General features: G+C 37.9%; 2 protein-coding genes across 3 annotated transcripts in view; both read right to left on the bottom strand.

Moving 5' to 3' along the window:
• Nucleotides 1-2: 2 nt before the first annotated feature.
• Nucleotides 3-2,088, bottom strand: LOC105230556 (E3 ubiquitin-protein ligase TRAIP). The gene is made up of 9 exons (XM_011211375.4): nt 1,803-2,088; nt 1,526-1,741; nt 1,388-1,457; nt 1,128-1,318; nt 936-1,028; nt 821-878; nt 650-766; nt 346-591; nt 3-282 (listed from the first exon to the last, which is right to left on the bottom strand). The coding sequence occupies exons 1-9, from the start codon at nt 1,916-1,918 to the stop codon at nt 97-99; spliced, it is 1,293 nt and encodes a 430-aa protein (XP_011209677.2). The 5' UTR covers nt 1,919-2,088; the 3' UTR covers nt 3-96.
• A 23-nt stretch (nt 2,089-2,111) lies between these two features.
• Nucleotides 2,112-21,658, bottom strand: part of LOC105230555 (5-hydroxytryptamine receptor 2A) — a 132,571-nt gene continuing 113,024 nt past the window's right edge. The window contains exons 9-13 of one of the 2 annotated variants that reach the window (XM_049452188.1): nt 16,714-16,944; nt 10,087-11,104; nt 3,422-6,264; nt 2,416-2,941; nt 2,112-2,248 (exon numbers count right to left, since the gene is read on the bottom strand). In XM_049452188.1, coding sequence (XP_049308145.1) covers nt 10,127-11,104; nt 16,714-16,944 — 1,209 coding nt within the window. In that variant the 3' untranslated portion in view covers nt 2,112-2,248; nt 2,416-2,941; nt 3,422-6,264; nt 10,087-10,126. Of the gene's footprint in view, nt 2,249-2,415; nt 2,942-3,421; nt 6,265-10,086; nt 11,105-16,713; nt 16,945-21,658 lie in introns of those variants that run through there. The other variant, XM_011211374.4, reaches the window with a different exon arrangement.

The following is a 21,658-nucleotide window of genomic DNA, read 5'->3' as shown; positions in this document are numbered from 1 at the left end:
GATAATATACAAAGTTTTTCTTTAATAATAAATATCTAAATTAAATACATGATAGGTACTAATTAGTTTCTTTAAATGCATGCCCACTTGCAGACATCATTTGTTTAACTTAAACTTGCGCAAGCCACCAGCTTTTAGACGACTATCTAAATTACTTCCGATTGGCCTTGGCATTGTGGGCGATACGGCTCGCGTACTGCTCGGTTCGAAATTCATGCCAAAATGTTTAGCTGTTGATAAAGAAGAGCTAATTGCCAGCCGCGGCTTCTTCATGATGGAATACTATATGAATATAAAGTGTTATTGTCACACAATATTAAAATATTTGTTAGATTTATTTCGAACCTTTTCTGTGATATCACTTTGAGCTTTGCGTAGTATTCCCAAGCTGCTACTGATTCCTTTAGTGGCACTGTCTTTATCTGTCTTTCTTGGTGATATTTTTAATGTCGCCAATTTCGTAGTTGTAACACCCGTTCGCTCTGGCAGATCGTCTTGATTGCGTTTGAACAACGGCAGCAGGCCTATACTGCTGGACTTAATATTGAGATAAGGAGAATTTGAGTCTTCAATCTTCTTCAGATTTTCCTTCTGCAAATTAAGGAGATAATAAAAATGATATATCAAATGCGTACGGATATATACGAACCACAGTGGGCGATAATGTTTGACGTTTTTCCGGCAACGGAATGGGCGCGGATTCTGTGCTTTGCCTGCGATGGTCTGGCATGAAACTTGTTGGCCCTTTGTTTTCTAGTACTTTTACCTGAAAAAGAATTTAGTATCAGATTTTGTTTTTAATATATTTATTAGTTCGTACTTTCTCTTGTAATTGATAGTTTTCACTTTCCAATTGTGAAATGCGCTCCTCAAAAGACCTGCGAATTTGTTTTGAGTTTAGGTTTAATTAATATTTTATTATATATTTATATTACTTTTTAGTAGCCATTTCTTGTCGCAAATTGTCCTGCATAACTTTCATAGCCCGGCGCAAATCAGTTTTCTTTGTTTCACATGTGCGAAGTTCGCTGAAATATGCGTAATGTAATAACAAGAGATAATCGCTTAAATATTCCATCTAAGAGTTGGGATGCATGAATAATATTGCTGTTCGGCTACATACTAACCGCTTCAGTGCAGCTACCCAGGTGCACAGTCGCACAGGATCCTTTTCGATTTTGAGCATTTTTTCAGCTTCTGCCGTTGTTGCGGCGAGCACTGATTGTACTGACTCTATTGTTTTGATTTGTTGCTTTAGGCGTTCCACCTCTTTGCGTAAGTCATCGGCCATCTTTGCTTCAGTCTTAAAGATTTTTAGCTGAAAACGAGCAAACACTTCATGTAGATAATTACAGGTGATATTTTTATAATTACGTGTACCACGCACCTGTTCCGAATATGTAAGTATTACGAAATCATTTTTCTTTATTCTTTGTTCCATTGCTTGGATTGTTTTCCTAATATACAAACATTAGACATTGGATTAATGGAAATTTTTCTTTATATTACAGTTGCTATTATTTACGCTGCTTTAATTTGGCATTCCTTAAGCTCTTTAATTTGTTGTTCCGCTTTATTCATCTCTTTTTCCTTCATTTTTAGTTGCAGACTAGCGTTGTCCACTTGCTCTTGCAGTGATCCCACGTCGATAGTACTTACATCCAGATTAGCCAAGTTGAAATAAATGCGGAATATATTACGATCCGTACATTTAGTTCGACACTGGGGGCATGATTTCGATCTGTTGTGGTAAGAATAGAAATTTCGTTATAGCTGTATTTTGTAGTCGTACGTGTACTTACCGTTCCATCCACTGTTTTAAGCATGTTATGTGAAACATATGGCCGCAGTTGGTTGCACGCACATCATCCGAGGCGACGAACAGCTCAGCACAAATAACACAATTTAAATTGAGCATTTCGACTTAAAATTATTCAAAGCATTCAACAAGCACTAATTTACTAATTATAACCAAAATTATTATATGGAATCAATTAGTTCATACATAATATAATTAACAGCCAAAACAGTTACAAAGTTCCAGTTTCAATATTTTAGACACATTCTTCTTTCACTGCTTTCTTTTATTTACTGTTTTTGCCGCCAAATTCCTCCAAGTTGCTCAAGTGTCAAAATTCAGCTGATACCTCTCAGGACATCCAGCTGTGTTCGGGGAGCAATACAGTGTTTGAACTGTGCAGTTGTAATTGCCTCACGATTACGGTATTTTTGTACCGTATATTAAATGCTTTAGAATTTAAGAATTAAAGAATTTTCTATAAAATGGTTAAATACTAATGTGCACATAAAAATATTAGCAAATATAATAGTTTTATTTGGCAATAATTATGACAGTTGGTTGTCAATAAAAATTGCCTCTGAATAAGTACCTACAATTTTTAATTTTCCACTTACGTATAGTTCTTGTTACGAAGCGTTATCTATGACGAAGCTTGCAACATCAATTTCTTGTTACCGATTAGAACATTTGTAAGCGAAGGCATGTTCAACAAAACATATATTGACCGATATATAGTTAGCCGTGTGCTGCGATCTTCAAATTCACAATTTTTCTATTTGACTTTCAGAGTTAAGGCAAGGGATAGACTAGAAAAAAGCTGCTAATTACGATGATGTCTGTAAGCTTGTACATACCAAACATACATACTTTATTTCTGGCGTTACATATAAGTACTTACTTTAACAACCTTAAATAATGCAAGCGGCCGATGTTATTGCCAATGTTACTTAGTTCTTTTTTTTATCCCTAGGGCCTGTTATGAATTCCTAACATTAACTTTGACTAAAAATTTCTTAGTTGACTGCAAGAAACTGCAAGAATTTTAAAATCATTATGAGTTGGAAAACTGTGTGGAACAGGCCCACATACATATGTATGTAGTTAAACTCCAAAAATACAGAAATCTATCATTTTACTCACCTACTGAACACAAAACGACGACAGTCGACAAACGACAAACGAGAGTACGAAAGTGAAATGAAAACAAAACAACACAGCTGTCCATTTTGCATGTACACAACGTTTTGGCCATACTAATACCTTGCACTTCAATGAAATTACATATATATTTTTGTTTTAACTTATCAATTGTAATTACAAATGATATAATAGAGCTATTTTATGCTTTTATTTGTAAAATAACGTCAAGTTTGGAAGAGCTGTGAATAATTTTACATTTTACATATTAGTGGCAACACCACTCTTCCTCATCTCTCTTCTTCCATTCTACTGTCGTTCTACTGTATTTGGCAAATAGGAATTAGCGAGAATGACAACTGTCGGCCTACAGTCGTGTTTTCGTGTCGTCGTCAAAATAAGTGTCCATAAGAACGTGTGTAATATTTGACAGATGTCGTTTGTCGTTTGTCGTCTGTCGTCGTTATGTGTTTAGAGCATCACTTTTAAAGCAGAGAAATTTTACTGCAACGAGATTCTGCAGACATTGTTTACCTTTCGGAACAACCAATAACAGACGGTTACTCTACGGTACTAATGAATCCTTTCCAACTTTAAAGCAATCAGTGAAAAACGGTTGTTTGATTTTTTACAATAATTCTTTTATAGTTTATTTTCTCGCTTTTGGCGCGTTCACCATTTTGAAGTTTTCTTGCAGCACAGTACAATTTATACATATTTCATATTGTATTTTAATTTCATTCGTCTATGTTTGTTGTAATTAATGCTAGTTACAATTATGTTTAAGTATAAGTATGGTTTACAGTCTGTGCGACATGTGTTGAACAATCATATTTATTAGTAACCTACTTACTTATGTATGTATACATATATATGTATGTATGTAGGTATGTATGTACATACATATATGTATGTATATGATTTAAATTTCTTTAAGATTAGGAATATTAGTGTTAGAATGAGTTTTGATTTGGAACCAACTAATATACTATAGATATTTTGCTAGTGGCTTTGAAGCGTTACAATTTTTTTTACAGAATCATGTGTACATATGTATGTATGTATAAATAACAAAAAAGCATCAACGTTCGATAATCACTTAATGATAAGTGAATGAAACCTCTAATTTTTAAAACTTTACTTTTGTACTGGCACAATTAAAATGGAAATCGCCTTGTAACTTAAGCTTAAAGTCGTTTTTGTTAAAATCAGGTGCTTGCCGACGGCTATTGGGGCTGAAGCCACCGGCAACTTGGTTTTAAAAATAACCAACAAAATCATTAAATTGTATATCGTAAATATGTTTGCATATCATATCTATTTACTGTTATCTTAAAAATAAACACAAAATAAAATTATGGAAAAATAAGAAAAAACTAAATTTTCTGAAGACACACTTAACTGTCTTCTTAATCTTCTTAATGTGATTCTCATCAAGTGTATATCGAACATCGAAAATTATTTAAGAGTCCTAGACTGTGTGTGTGTTATTTCGAAAACTGAACCAACTTGAGAGCAATAGCTGACCGCTAACAGTTGAAGACTTCGTACGATTTGAGCAAAGTGTACAAAGGTTCCGTTAATTGGTGCCGTTGTTTGCCACAAATCACAAAAAATAAGGGACTCAATTGGAGCATCTTCGTACGGATTGCCGTATCAAGCGCTACTCCTTTCACACTTCGTGGCAGGCGCAAGACCTGGTCATAAGTTCCCGGCTGTTCCGGCCGTATCCTACTTCATACCGCATAACCCTGTCAGACATTTCTACTCGCCACTCTTGAAGGCGCTCTCATTCGGTATCGCGCCTCGGTAAATGGGTATCTAGCTATGTATGAACTTAACTTTAACTCTGGGGGTTTTGAAATTGAGCTAATGTATTTTGATTTTCTGAATTTTCTTTGCATTCGTAGCGCAGCTTGTGGTCTGCCCGCTGTCATGAGTATTTTTGCTTTTGATTAAACTGCATTATTTATTATTGGCACTGCTGCGAATGCCCAGCAACGCATTACTTATATGTATGTATGTGTATATGTACAGGGGGTACAGGGGAGTTGTTGGAGCCATTCTCTAAGGAATATCTAACCTCAATTGTATTAAGTATGCATTTACAAGTAGTTTAACTACATAAGAGATTAATAAGAGTATGCAAATATGTATGTGTGTGTGTGTTAAGTATTTCTCTTAAATTTGTCTAACACATCTGCACGGTATTTATTAACAGTAGTATTACCCATTTTCCCGAAAAATTACACTTTAGTAATTAACTAACGTTTGATTAATGCCATTAACTTTAGATTATTGTGTACATTTATGCAGATTTATGCTGCGAGTTGCAGCCATATGCAAATATTTAAAGAAATCCATTTTTCGCGCATTTATTAAGGTTTGGGCTTTAACGCTATTTGCTTTTTATTTAATACAATTTATTTTTAACTCTTATAATTACTAGTATTTATGCTATTTTGCTAAGTGAGTTTTGCTTGGACTGTACAGATACAACACTTATTATTGTGTTTGCTTCACACTAACATTTCAGCTTAATTCTACAGTCAACAATTGATATAAATACCTACACACAGACATGTATTGCCATGTCTATGCATGCATAATATGTATATGTACATATGTATATGTGTGTACGAGTATACAAATCTATGTAACTGCTTAGTAACTATACAACTATTTATGAGTAGTATTGAACAAATTTGCGTGTTTATGTGTGGGTGTGTCGGTGTGTATGTATGTATATATGTAGAAGCTAATTGTTTTCGTTCTTAATTTCCATTATTCAAGTTCTCAGTTGTTGTTGTTGTTATCTTAAAAGTAGGTATGTGCCTTACATACTTAATGTTAAACAAATTGTATGCAACACTTATATTTTAGAAAAACAGTTTCTTTACAATAATCTATTTACGATGCAATTCGTAAGTATTATATAACTATTATTATTAATTAAGATAACTAGAGGAGTGTGATGACGAATGATGTATGCTTTCGGATAGCTTGGCTGGAGCCTAACTACATGCTTTGCCCATTAGTCATGGCACTCGGACTTACAGCGGAGAGAGTGCCAACCGTGGGAGCCGTTTCTTGAGCTGAGATGTTCGACTTTCAGTTTCTGTGCAATTTTCTGTTGCCGGAATCGCCTCAACGCTTAGTTTTGCTTAAAATAGCACGATATGGTTATCTTTCCCACAATTCTACATCTCTAATAATCAATGATTGGTGTTGGATCTTATACATTTCAGTCCAGCGGCTTTTGACTTTACTACAAAAATTATTTTGCTTGCTGCCAAGAAATACCGCTGTGCTTCATGGTGGTTCTTCTGAAAATAGAAGTAAAAAATTTAGTAAAATGTGGATTTTTAACGACTTTTTAGAAATCAAAATTATATAAAGATGAATAGCACTGCTTATTTTTGGAAACCGCAAGCCATTTCGACCAAAGCCTTAGAATTTGCCTATTTAAGGTTAGTTAGTTAAAATATAGTAGGTATGGCATTAGACAAAATGGATACATTGGAGAGATTAATATATGCAATCAAATCATTCATAAAGATGGCGTATCAGATGTCCACTGGATGGCACATTACACCTGGTGTGGTGAACTTAATAACGCCGTTTTCCATAGACTTTTGTACAAACCCCTATTTAGCCGAGTGACATACGCACTTTCCCAACGAATTGCTAACATAAAAGGCAATTCTCGTTATCGTTCATATATAATATTTAAATATTCATGCGGCTGCCGCACAGTAAACATATCCAGACAAATAAAAGAAATGAAAGAAAATATGAAAATCACTTATCGCATTAAATAATAATAGAAATTTGCATTGGTGCTCGCTCCTTCAAACGCCAGTACTTTTTCCTTATCAATTTGCGGAGAAAAGGCAAAGTTTTATCTGCATTTTATCACTGCCGCTGTCATCTTCACTCGGCTACTCATTATCATGGCCATTCTCATTTATATTTTATTTCATCGCATTTTCCTCGCTCATCCCGCAGCCATCCCCAATAAAGACGCTCGTTCGCCCGCTTAGTGCTGCTGTCGTTGCTGCTGCTGCGAACTCAACCCACACCGGCGTTGCGGACCCGCGGACCTAACTTTCCCCAACAGTATTTGACATTTTTCGCAGGCATAAGAAAAGGCATATGGAGAGCATGAGCAGTAGTGGTAGCCAGTAAAGGAAGTGTACACACTCACACGAGCGAGGGCTCGGCAGGCGCAAAACGCAAAAAATGAAAGAAAATCTTTAAAAACTTATTGAGCGAGTGTAGTCACCATTCTACCCAAGTATGTGAAGTATGTGTGTGGGTTGGATGTGAAGCTTAGAACTTTTGGATTGATAAAACAAAAAAAAAAAAGAAAAATAAACGGCACCGGCATTGGGAAGTGATAACACTAAATACTGGATGATAGTACTTTATATATCGACTTGTATTATAAGTCGGTAGTAAATGCCGAATAAAGCAGCTCGAAAAGTATAACCGCCAAAAGCGCTATGATGAGTAAAGTAAGTGGAGTAATTTTTTTTATTTCAAGAGGGTCCAGATCACGGCACATGTGATCGAATCAAATAACCAACTCATGCAAGATCTCTCAAAATTTAATGGTCAAGAAACTTCTTATTATAAAGGGGGAAAAGTAAACATTTCTGAGAAAAGTGACTATAGACCCTCATAGTTTAAAAATTTTACCGATAATTTTTTACTCTTTCGAAAAAAGGACTTGAGGCTTCTTTGATGCTGTGAGTTTCAGTTAAAGTTATGTAGAATATTCCATTGATATTGGTTGTAGTTTCAAATACTTTCTTCTGCCCTACATTCTGAAACTACAAAGACTTTTTTAGTTCGAAAAGAAGAAAACAAGTTATCCAAAATTGAAAAACAACTGTCACCAAAGCTGATTGTCGCTCAAGAAACGCACACAGTTACTTTTCATCTCTGCATTCTTGCCACATTTCAATTGCAAAGGCATTTTTGTGTGCAGACCTGAAATTTTATTCATTTTATGCGCCCATTGGCGTTGAATGATGCAAGTAAACTGGATTTCCGCCTCACTTAGCAGAGTACTTCAGAGCCGGAAGTTTCGAAAAATGCACCCCTCGGCAGTTCGTCGAGTTTTGAATCCTAATAATAGGCATGTTAGGCGCCGAAATGGATTGCTTGGCTGCGGCAGCGACAGCGACAGTTTGACGTATGCAAATTGATTGATTGACTGTCATTAGCGGCTTTTGTTGTTGTTAGCAATGGGAGGCGCGCACTGAGTTCCACAGCGTGCACAAAGGCATAACGTAAGGAAGATATAAGTATGTTCGAAATTGCTGGGTTCATTGAAATATATCTGGTATGCGCACTTTATTCAGTGTTACTTTTTCATCTTCAAATTGAGAGCCGAAAAGATTAAAACAAAAATAAGATCTTCAAAATTTTCCAAATAATTTGGCTGTCCATTGATCATAGACAGGGTGCAGTATTCATTCGTGGAAGCCAATTAGAAAGAAAGAACACATTTTTAAAGAAGACAATTTAAAATGTCTTCAGGTCTTCTAATATCTCTTTACTTTAAATTATTTCGAACAGTTTTTGCTTTGGTGTTTAAGTCTATCTGCAACCAAAATCGGTTTCCTCTTTCATTGTCAGTTTTTCATGTTATTTCGATTTCCAATTTGTGAGCTTTCGTTCATGCTGGCCAATTCGTAACCAGATTAGTGTAAGGCGAGCTTTGCGCCACACAATCAGCCAACAGTAGTCAACACTTCTCCAGGCAATAGCAAGACGGCCTGCCGTAACTGTCCCAAGCGATATCACTTTTTTGTTAACAATGCTTCCGCAATTGCTTTCGTAAAATAGTTGTTGACAAAAGGGACATGAAAAAGAACTGTTTAAGGAGTGTAGCTGAGGATACGCAAATGCAATCAATTTGCTCCAGTGATTCTGGCAACAACAATTACGTAAAGTTCTCTGTGGCAAGCAGTGCTTTTCGGCTTGCTTCGCCTCTTATTTTTCTGCATTTTTGTGTTTTGTTTTCGTTTTTTGCTAAGTTTTCGTCATTTGTCTTTGTTTATGTTTGGTGGGGTCTGGCAAGATGTTGCGTATACGCAATGTTGGTTCTAAATGAGTGTGCACATTTATACCGTACACTATTCTTGTTTGTGGGTATGAATATTTGCAGGCATTATCTTTGAGTTTTTAAACAGCTACATGCGTCTAAATATTTGTATATACATGTATATGTATATAAATATGCAAACAAATATCAATGTGCAGAAGCGGGAATTGCAATGATTGCTTCTAACTGCGGATTTTCGCGTACTACATTTTTGGATGTATTTGAATTGTTATGAATTTGAAGATTTGCTGCGGTTCAATGCAAATTACAGACCCAGAATGCAGTGTTTTCGAGCATGTTAGAAGCTTTTTGCTTTTTACTGCACTTGCTTTGCCTTTCGGTTTGGCTTATGTCGGAAGTCACATTTCCTGCGACATTTTATAATAAATCCCCTTGTATTGCAGTGTACTTTCTAGAAATAGCCAGTTCAGATTGTAATAGATTTTTAATAGTGGCTGAATAAGAAATAAAAGTGTGACCAATATAATATATGGTTAGTCGAAAAAGTTTTTTCGTATTTTGTCAGTAGTTGGCGTGCAGTCGAATATCTTCAGTGCTACCAATCAGATTGTATTATACTATGTAGTGTTGGTAAGGTGAGATTTTAAGCTTCATTTAACCATAAAATATCTAAAGGAATAGCGAATCATTTGGTTTGTAGGAGACAAACAACTGGTCTTATATTTGTAAACCATTCCTCGAGCTTCAGCAAGCTGAAAAGCTGGATACTCAATTAAGAAAAGAGCCATCGTAGTTGAACTGTGGCACACAGATTAGCTTTAGCTGTCAAAAGTCGAGATATTTGCTTAAGTTGGCGACAGTGAAGAGCAACAAGAACTTCACAACTATTTTATAGGTTATTCATGTTCATATTGATTCTTACCAAAAAGTACTATTTATTTACTAAAAATTTTCAATTCATACTATATGATTACTTTGAGTTTATTATTCTGGATTAACCTGAAAATCTGTGTAGAATATAATGGAATGATCATTTCAAAAAAATTAAAAATAATTAAGTTCTTTGACTTACTGTGTGTTAACTGTTCAGACGCCAGCTCGCCCGTTGTTGCTTATATCTTTCCACTGCGATAATGTACCGGACGATGACCGCCAAAGAGTATGCGTTTGAACGCCTGACGGAACTCCGGACTGAATATCGTGTAAATAACGGGGTTCAGCGTTGAGTTGAAGTAGCCGAGCCAAAGGAATACCGACGCAAGCCCATCGTTAATCTCGCAAGTCTCACACAGCGGCAACAGCAGCGCCATTACAAAGAATGGCAGCCAGCAGATAACGAAGGCACCGGTGATGATAGCCAATGTTTTGGCCGCTTTTCGCTCACGTTTAGCTTCCAACGTCTCCTTACGTTTTGTCACCTTATGTACGGGATTGGCTATGCTGGATAATGGCTGCGGATGCTTCAGCTTAGGTGTGGGCGTCAGTTGGCAGGAGGATGTGGCAGCCAGCGGTGTCGCTGCGGGCGCCAGTGGATGCAGATGCTCGTCACCACCGTTACTTGCGGTGATGGCGGTTGTTGGTGTTTGTGGCGACAGCGCCGATATGGAAGTGATTGTGGTGGCGTTAGAGGCACATGCAGCCGGCGGTGCTGTCTTGCTGCCGACTGATGGTGTCGTGGTGTCAGCATGCTGCTGCACTTGCTGCAACTGTTGCTGGAGCTGAGGATCCTCTAGTACCTCCGCAGCGCCGTTGGCAGCCGTAGCTGTGGGTGTGCCGCCATTTATCGCAGCATGTGTGGAGCTTATGCCGTTGCTATCGTTCGGTGCTACTATACATACTTTAGTTGTTGATGTTGTTGTTGTTGCCGTTGTGCTAGGCAACTTATTGTTTTCTAAAGTTGTTGTCGTTATCGCCGCTTCCGAAATTGCCGCCGTGGTTATTGTGTTTATATTGCTACTACTGTCTTTTTGTTGTTGTTGTTGTTGTTGCTGTTGTACTGTTGAGGTTGATTTGGATGCTGTATGTTGTTGATTAGCTAACGCTACCAGGTGGGATACAGTCGATATTTGGCTTGTCGAAGTGGTCGCAATCTAAAGTAGAGCGAGAGCAAAATGGATTAAAAAGTTAGACAATGGATTTATTTCCTATATACATTCAAGTGACTAGGTAACTGTAAGGATTACAATTGGGAATGAATTTCCAGTTAAAATAATATTCTAATAAATTTATAATAAATTTCAATTATCAATGAGATTCTCCAAAATAAATTTTGAAAACAATCCAGAAAACTATTTCTGGGGTCTAGTTTCGTACAAAGCTTAATTTTAGTATGATAACATTGTAATATAGGTAACTTTACCATTTTGTCAAATTAATGGCAACCATAAGTAAGGGTGATGCATTTTGGGGTTCCCTACTGTTTTAAGGGAAAATGCACAAACTCCAAATTTAATGGAGAATATTTATTATCATTCGAAAGAACATTCTTTGGTATATATTTTTTAAAGATTATCTCTTTCAAATGTTGGCCGCGGCTACGTCTCAATTGATTCTTTCGTTGAGTCCGATTTTCGGTGACTCCTTCGAGCATTTCGAACTCGTAAATGACATGCGTAATGTTTTGCTCCAAGGCCTGAATCGAAGCGGGATTGTCCGCATATACTTAAGAGTTTACTCGTATATATCCCCACAGGAAAAAGTCTACCGATGTGATATCACAGGTATTAACCTCAGTTAACGAAGCACTCATCTATTCTTTCTCATAACATACACACGTAAAAACATGTAATTAATTGGAAAATTTGTAGTTTTAAATACTTTTGCTCGACTCCTTAAAGTTTTGTTTAAACCAGTGCTGGGTTGGCGCTCGGCTGTTGTACCGCTTGAAGGCGTGCGAGCCGATGTGCTGCCGCACATTTACGGTCAGAGTTGGTCGCACAAATGAAACAAACTGCACTCATAAATTGTAGAAATCAGTGCACCTTAAGAAACTCAATCACCTCGTGCTTGAATTATGGAATTTATCTTTATAGGTTAAAATTTTATGACTCCTCAGATAAAAACCACATCGTAAGAAGCACACACACGCAGCTGCTCATAAATTTATATTAATGAAGAGCATTCCACTCACAAACAGCAAGAGTGTCTTCTTGAAATGGCTAAGAACGCTATGCAACCTATGGAGCGGAGGAGTTTCCAAAAAGAGTAATATTTGAATCTCTGTGATTAATGTTTAGAAAGTAGATGAAGGACAATTTCACTGCAGGTCGTAGGCGTATGTTAGAGTGGAGAAATAACACAAAATGAACAAATACTGTCAACCAATTGAAATTATTAGTGGATTTGGGCGCTCCCTCCATAACCTAAACTAAGACAGAGATCGAAAGAAAAATTAAAAATTTCGTAATTCTAATCTCAAATGTAAAGCTTGCGGACAAGTCTTTTTCGATAGCATAATATCTACATAAATCTGAGGTGGGATATTTATATTATTAATATTGCTTTTTTCAAGAAATGTGTCGTCGTTTCTCTTTTTTGATTGCAATTTGTTTGCTTCACCTCACCTAAGTCCATATATTCACGGCACCCGAATAAATAAGTTTATAATTCCATGCAAACGTGGCCGAGGGGAGCGCCCCCACACCGCGCGCACCTCTTCCAATCAAACATTGCGCTTTTGTATCTTACGCTCAATTTAATCAAATTAATGTTGTATTTCAGTAAATTCATTTTATTTTATTTCCATTTTTATTTTCGGAAACCAACGTATACGCGCCCTCGCAAACACACACTCAAGTGCGTGCTCGTGCGTGTGTTTGTGGCTGCCATTTGACGACGAAATTGGCATTGCCGTGCCAGCAACGTCTGTGGCACCAGCTCAGCGCCAATTCCGCTATTCCGTTTTTACGTTATTCTCAACGCTGTTATTTTTCTGGTTGTTGTTGTTGTTGTTGATCGCCGTTCAAGTGTTATCGATATTATTGCGGGTTTACGAGGTGTGCGTTGCGCGCCTTCGCCGTCAGTTAGCGGAGCAGATTTTTACAACAAGTATTCTTAATATAAATTTTCATCACGGCCATCAATGACATTTTTATGGGGCGACCCGGTTCGCAGGAATATTGTATGCATAACGGCACATGATTACCACAAAAGTTTGAGATTATGAGCGATGAGTATGCCCAACCGATGTTGGCTAGATCAGCGGCGCACCGAAATACAAATGTTTTATTTTAATGCCGCCCGAAAATAAAAATATAAAAAATAATAGTGAACTTTTTCAGTGGCGCAAATATTCGTATATTCGTGAAATAAATTGTACATTTTGTTTGAAGGGTCGCGCTGTCCGCTATCAATAACCCGGAACGAGGCTGCAGTGGGACTTTGCGATGTTTTTTTTTGTTTTTATGTTTTTTAATATTGACTCTGTTTGCTTTTGCTGTCGCTATATATTGCCAGAATAGCGGCGCAGCGTTTCCCTTGGTGATATTAAATATGCCACGGCGTATACGTTACCCACACGCAGGCACCTAGACAGTGGTGTTCACTTACTCTCCGCTCATTACGTTTTTATACTGTCCGTCTTTCGCATCGCGAGTTATCATTATATACAGCACACGATGCGCATTACGTAAGATAATAATAAGGTGGGGATTATGCACTCTTGCAAATCTTATACTAATTCGAGTAAATATGTGATTGCTGCCTGCTGTCAGTGTTTATGTAAATGTGTGTGTGCATATGTATGTTTAAATTAGTGCAAGGGCGCTTTTTCGGCACATATTTGAGGCGGTCTGGCGTAAAATTAGTTTAATATGCATGCTTATCTGCGTTCCCTTAGTGGAAGGCACATTTGCTTGCAAGATTTTCAACATGACGTGCGCGTGTTTAAAGTTTACTGTAAAATTAAACAAAAAGAGAGCAAGAACATGTTCTTATACAATACATACAGACGTTTAATCACTGCAGAAATGTTGATAGATCAACGAAGGTTTTGAGCACACAGAATGCGATGGTGTGGTCCAACACAGTCGCATTTTATGTTAGTTGAAGCTTTAATATTAAGTGAGACATGACGACAGTTCCATTTTATGAGATTTTTGTTTCAGCTACCTTTGTTTTGCTTCACCGGCTTTAATATTTCACTCAATTTAACTGCAAGCGCCATACCGCTTCAATACATACATATATCTGTGTGTACAAAATGTGACCCCAACTTTATGCTTGGCCTTACAATTTGATTTCGCTTGTTTATTGAAATGTCATAATATATTTATCCGCCCATACCTTTATTTTTCCATCCTCTGCCAATTTGTGAGGCAAACCGCAGCGCATAAAAAATATCAAATAAAATGCTAAAGTGAATTAGTGAGCATGTAGATGTGTGGGGGCAGAGCAACGCGGCAGTTTTTCCAACAGTTTGCCATGAGTCCATCGCTGGTCCGTTGCCTGGCGCTGTTGCGTTGGCAGAAACCTTGCCAAGACAAATATTTGTTCTGTGTCGAATGTTGATTGTGAAAAATTGTGCGCTGCTTGAACAGCAGGCTTCCTAATAAATACATATTTACTTCAAACCGCACATGGAGATTTGCGCAAACAATGGCAGCCAATTGAAGGTCATTTATCTGTTTTCCGAATTGTGACCAACGTATTTAGGTGTAGACAAATTATCGAAATAAGACCCGGTTGTGTTTAACGCGGAACGCGGAACTCGATGAAATGAGAAGTGGCGACCGAAGGAATTATTTTGGGATTGAGATGGACTCAACAGGCTGTCGTTAGATATTTGGTTTAAGAAACGGGTCTCAAAGCACCGTGAATGAGACTTCTCAACTTCACATGCTTCACTTCAAAAGAAAATAAGTTCAGAACACTTTGTTCAATTCAAGGTAATTTGGTTAAATAATTATTAGCATTAATCATCCTTCATTCGAATGCACCTGAAAGCTTATAGGTTATAATTTAATTATTATCTAATGGATCGAAGTCTTTGTCACGGTTAATAGAATAAGTTCAAAACAAAAATAACTTAATTCAAATCCAGGATGACTCTGAGCAAGAACCATAACTTCAGATGAAGATGTCAATGGAAAGCGGACTAATTTATCCTTTGGCGAATGAGAGACGCATTTTAGGCTTTGTTGTTTAGTTGTTGTTGTCAGGTCTAAATATCCGTTGGACATACCTTGAGGCAATCTCTATATAAATTTTACTCATTTCAGTGCAGAACTGTGTGAGAATTTGCTGTAAGGTTTGGTGATTTCGCCCGCACTTACTTTTCAGTAGACCCTTCTACTCATTCTGCTAGACTCTGTACACCATTTTCAACCGCTGAATTGTGCAAGAAGGCGGAATCTCTATTGCTGAGAAGGATTTATCGCTGGAAGGGGGGAATTGGCTTCTTAAGTGTTGCAGAAAAAAAATAACTGTTATGCTACTGTGAATTCGGTCGAAAACTGCCTTAGGTTTGATAACCACAAAAATATGCTCTGCCTCAAGTAATAAAAAAATTCCCAACTGACACAATATTTAACGAGTGATAATTGCAATTTTTTTACTGTACGAGTAAAGCGATTATAAAGTTTATGTGAACTCATGGCGCCTAATGCCAAAATTAATATATAGTACACATGTACTCGTATCAGCTTAAATATCTTCTGCTTGCTTATTCATGAGTTTTATGCGTTCTCTCTGACCAACTAAGATCCTTCGGGGTCAGTTTGCATGAAGTTAAGAATTACAGCGTGCGAAGCTTAAAAGTTAACCAAACCACGAAGTTCAGCAATGCAATGCTCGGGACGCAGGCCGAGTTACCAAAGCCACTAAACTACTAAGAAAATAGAGGCGACTTTTGAAAGTTCAAGTGTAAACAACAAATTAAGGGATTCGAAATTGATGCCTTGAATAAATTTTACTGTCGTCCATTCAAATTTATTGACTTTGCGGCAAATTTACTTGGCTTTTGGTGCTTCACAAATACAAAAAGTGATATGAGTGTTTAAATTTGCGATTAGTTTGGGCTGGTTGGCTGACTTGGTGAAAGAATTTGGTGCTTACACGTAGCAGATATCTAGTTAGTGCAGCATTTACTTTATTTCGGGGCATATGTGTATATGTAAGCAAATGGGAAAATAAAAAAAAGTGCTTATTTCTTACCAAATGCAGTACTCAACCTTTTTTTAAATTGCTAAAGATTGTATTATCAGAACTGGTCAAGAATCGCAACCCTTCTTCGGCTCATATTTTCCATTAACTTTTCTAAAAAGATTTTGACCTTATGCTTGTCAATGTTGTGCAGTCCGTCGAACATAGAATTACACAAAAGTTATTACTGCTTTTTGAGCTTTCTTCGAGTTTCTTTTAATTTCTTTTTTTCAGTTTGTCTCAAAATCCATTTTATGCCTGCAAACAGTTTCTATATTTCTTTTAATTGGCACGCAAAGTTTACGTAGCTTCACAAATTGCAGTCGTAAATCCCTTAGGCAAATTTATTATTTAGTGGCGAAGCAGGGTCTGGCTTTAAATGTTTGTTTGTGACTGAAATTCGCTTGACATTATGCCAATTATCCCAATACGGCCGTTTGTCTCGTGCTGAAAATATTTATTTGTGCGTGGCTTATTACCACACGCAGGGATGAGCTGACATTCAGGCGCACACAAAGGGACCGTTCAACATAACCTTAAATTTGTTATTCGTACTCACCTCTTCGGGATTATTGCTAAACATCGTGGTCGACTCGACGCCCGCACGACTCTTACTGTCCACATTGCTGCTGCTGAACTCGGTGTCCTCTACGGTGTTCACCGTGTTCGTAGAGTTGCCTTCGACCAGTCCGAGCGTTGTTTGGCCAACAGCGGTGCTGGCGTGAGCTGCCCCGAATTTACCGATACGCAATCGAAGACGGTTGCGCTTCTTCTGCACAGCCAAGTCGGGCTGAAATGAGATGGCAAACACAAATATTGTAGACTGAGCAACCTGCAAAGGTATGTACGGTATGTAAAGAAAACAAAAATCAAGAATAGTGAAAGGAAACAATAACCAGAAAATCAGGTAAGTGGTTAAGTAACAGAAAAGTGAAAGCAAAGGGCATTAAGCTCACTGAGAGCTCAAGGCAACAATCAATGGTCATATGCATTTTTATGTGACATATGTGTTCGTTTATACAGCACTGCGTGTATGCGTGTGTGTGTGTGTGAGTGTGTGCAAATATGTCCAGAAAGGATCGTAAAATCGTTGAAGAAATGAGAGCCAATCTGGCAACAAATTGATAAGAAATTCAGTCAGCAGTACACGGTGGACAAATGGTGATGAAAAGTACAACAACACATTCGAGCTCAAGTTTATGCGCTGCCACACTGCCTTTCAGGGCCCTTGGGCGCTCCACACTTCATTGCTTGTCCACTTGTGCTGCAGGTAAGTGCCTTCATCCTTCTTCACTGAGGCGAAAAGTGGCAGACCACCACCAAAGCGATTGGCCGCATAGCTTTTGGTCTCGTAAACACAAACGGTTAGCATTTGGCTTCGTTGCTGCTGCTGCTTAAAAATTTAAATTGGTTTCAAGTTGCCCTCTTTATGGCTAAATAATCCGCAATTTGCGAGAAAATGAAATTTCACATTTTGGCATTTTCGTTACTTGCTCCACCTCCACCTTTTACTCCAGTTTACCTCGATACCTCTCCCCAAAGTCCAACGTGACTTACATTACATGCCTGCGTATGTGTTGGTGTGTCTCCAGCGTGCTCACACACATACACATTACAGTGATGAACATAGTGGTTGTGAGAATTGAAGCTAATCCTGCTGTGTGGAAGCTCATGCATCCGCTCGATGTTAAGCAGTTACAAAGGCATCGGTCCGATTGTAGTGGATAGTGGACGCCCAGATACTTACAAGCACGAGTACGATGCTTTTTGGTGCATATAAATATTTATATTTTAAACACACAAAGTGGGCAAAAATGGGGTTCGATGGAAGTAATTGGCAAGCTGATTTTTTTTTGTGTGTCCAATCTTGCCAATACACATATGCATGTGTACGTACGTATATGTGTGTGTGTTAATTCACACAATTTGTCGACAATACATTTTGGTTTCAGGGATTTCCCTGGGCACTTAAAAGGTAGCTGGTGCTAGGTGGAATATAGTGCGAATAACCCTAGTGTGATCGAGGAAGTGAAGTGGTTTTCGATTTATACGATATAGTAGAGTTTAAATCAATCAAGTGGAACTGTGAGTTGTTCATTTTTCTCAAAACGTGGCTAACGACTAATGTTTTATTTTTCCGGCGACCGCCGTGAGATTGGTACTACTTAACTTAGACCGATTATAACCTTTTTGATATGTACATTCTGAAGAGAAACCAAATCAACAAAAACCAGAAGACTGGCTGGCAGCTAGTTTCAGTAGCGAATAGATCAAGCTTCTGTAAAATTCTTTCAAAGAAATTGAGAATTTGATGAGAGGATAAAATAAGAGAGTGATGTTGAGGAATCAATAGCAGTTGTTGCTGGTTGCACGCAGAAGTTCTGAATACACACGCACATGTATGATATTCACATGGCTAAAGAAATCAAATAGTAAACGACCCAATGTATGCTAGTATTCAATGTGGTTATGCCCCAAGCTTGAATAAAAGGGCGCAAAACAGGAAAATCTAAAGAAAGCCCACTGGCCACACTCTTACTTCTCTTTTTGGAAGAAACAACAAAACGCCTCGTTCTAACACAATATTTCCTTCGAATATGTGTAATAAAATGAAAAAAAGCAGTGATAGTAAACCTACTCGCTGAAGGCTCACTGAAAATGGGAAACAGGCAATTGAGTAAATTGGTAAGTGAGTGAGCAAAGTAAGCTTGGTTGACCCTTTTCGAGTTGTGGCTCACCAAAATGCGGTACAGACGAGTGGTTACTTGTGTTAGTTGATTTGCTTGATTGGATACAGAGTAGGCGTTGAATTTCATTTGCTTGGGATTAGTTGGCACGCAAGTTCACTCTTGACGTTTTGGATCAGTTAAGTTGGCGCGTGGCATGTTGGGTACTATGTCGAACTAAAATAAAGAAAATGTATGGCGAATACGAGGAAGGTTTGAAAGATACTTTCAAGTATTGCAATGCAAAGAGTAACAAAAATTAACCTGTTGGAGTCAAAGCTCCGTCTTTTATCGATATCGAACTCTGTCGCTTCCTTACTACCACTGCAGAAGATCAAGCATAAAAATGCTCCTAATAATATCTTTAAAGTAATCGATCGTTATGAAGATAGTCGCCAATAAACTTCAAAAAGCCTTCTAATTACCATTAATTCGTCTCGGCTTAACACAGCTGCGTAATGATATCGGTGCAACAACTAGCATGTCGTGTGCGGCACTAGAAATTTAATGAATGTTTCAGCACATTAACAATGTTGCTGTTGATACTTAACACAATTGTAAAAATTAAGTGCTACAAAAGCACAAACATGCTCAGCAACTCGACTACACCAGCACTGCTGAAGTGGGCGTGTGTGTCTGTGTCCCATTTTAAGTGCTCAACTAGGCATACGCGGCGTATGAGCAACCCAAATGGCGCCGCCAGCACAGAGCAACCACATTTTAATCCAGCAATTTAAGCAATTAGACAGTTGATGTGTTTAATTAGTATTATACATACAATGACATTTTCAAAGTAGACACACAACATTTTTGGCCTCAACTTTTGACAACAATTTGGGATTTGCTGCTACTTTTTTACCCAATTAAAAACGCGTACAGCTCGGCTGGAGCGGTGACTAAAAAGACCAAAGCAAACATGTCGACAACAAAAACTTAAAAGCTACAATGAGCTCATTAGCTTGCCTTATCATTAACAGTTTTTCGCTTGCCTTGTGTTGTGCGCGCTGGTTCTTCATTCGGCTTTTGAGCGCTTTGAAAGCATCAGCGTGATTTCATGAAAATTTTCGGTTCGCCATTCGACGCTGCTTGACGCTGTTGTTGCTTGCTTGCATGAGACGTTGGTAGGCGGAGCGACTGCTGGCGCACGCACCGGTGCACACACCCGCCCACATGCCAACGTGTTTATTCTAAGCTCGAAGCCATTGAAAAACGGCTTGTCATAGTTGCTAAACTCTAAACCACTCATTCAGCCTCTCATACATGCTACCATATATACTCATATCTACATATATGTGTGTATGAGTGTGTGCGTATATATTTGCGGCTTTTATTCGATGATTGCTGGCTTTCATTTATGTACCGACATGTGATTTATCGCATAAAACTCGGCAGATGCAGGCGGATTTGTAGCGGCTGTATTAATTTATGCAAGAAATGGGTTGAACAGTGTATATGTATGCGTGTGTGCATGTGTGTATTCTGTGGCATAAGCACGCTAGCCCCCGCTCTGTGCTAATTCGGGCTTTTGACTGACTGTAAAGATTTGTTTTGCTGACAGCCGCAAAATGCTCGCTTCAATGGTTGAGTGCTTGAAGTTGAATTGTCGATGACAGCGTATTTGAATGGACGAATAAATGGCTCGCTTGGATTGATTGTTCTCGGTTAGAAGAGTTGAGAATGTTTCATTTGTAATTGAGGCTTTTGTATACTTTTGTTTTGGCCAACAACAACGCTTTTGGAAAATCAAGGATTCGCTCCGTTTCGCATTAGTGGCCTCAATGATTTTCCAAGCAGCAAGCTCTAAGTAAATGAACCGCAAATGAAAGGGTTTACAAATGGCAAGATTCGGTTAAAACGCCACATGTATTATTCTTGATTTGCTTCAAACGCATTGTTTTATGATTGTGAAAGGTTCCTTTGGCATTCGGTGTGCCTGAATTAGAAATTCATTACTCGCAGCATACAGCACACAGCAGCACACAGGTGAGAGGAAGTGGAGTGTGTGTATATTACTTCTAAAATTTGCAGAAAACGTCAGATTTAATTTAATAGAAACGTGCTTTCTATGGCTGTTGTCCGCCTGAAAGTCCAAGTAACTCGCTTAATGGAATTCGAGTGCTCTCAGTCCACATCCAAAGGAGCGTCGAAGTATTTTAAATTTTTTAATACATTGTCACTGAAAAGGCTTTAAGAGGCTATTGAAATTCTGTTTTATGTTTTATAAGTGTGTGAATAAATGTGTGACCTCTTTCTGCAATCCACTGAGGCACCTATGCTTATTTTCTATATCTATTCTCAATTGGAACTTTTAGATTTAGATTCGGTTGAAAATGAAAAGTAGCATGCAACCGAAGTGGAAATATTAATAATGTCTGCAGAGGCACCAGAACAGTTTTAGTCTTGAAATGAGAGCCATGAGAAAAATGAGACCATCATTTTCTCTACTTCTCCTCCTACTCATGAAAACACATTAGAGCTGGGACAAATTCCATGAACTAATTTTTCAACCCGACACAAATTAAGATAACGTTCTTTAAATTGGTTTCACATCCCAACTATCAGGAAAGAGACAATTTTCAGTTATATTAAAGCTCCAGTGGGTAAAACGAAATCGCGTCTAATTCTAATTTCAGAATATTTGGTTTTCAGTAAATATTATTTTTTGCCGAAAATGTTTATTGCCTTTAATAAATGCTTAAAACAAGACATACATATGCATGAGATTGGGTTTCAGTTTACATTAGCGATTGTACACACATACATACACAAGTGTGCCTA

This window comes from Bactrocera dorsalis, chromosome 3, assembly GCF_023373825.1.
Source record: "Bactrocera dorsalis isolate Fly_Bdor chromosome 3, ASM2337382v1, whole genome shotgun sequence".
NCBI classification, from domain to species: Eukaryota; Metazoa; Arthropoda; class Insecta; order Diptera; family Tephritidae; genus Bactrocera; species Bactrocera dorsalis.
This window is presented reverse-complemented; position numbering and strand designations above follow the sequence as displayed.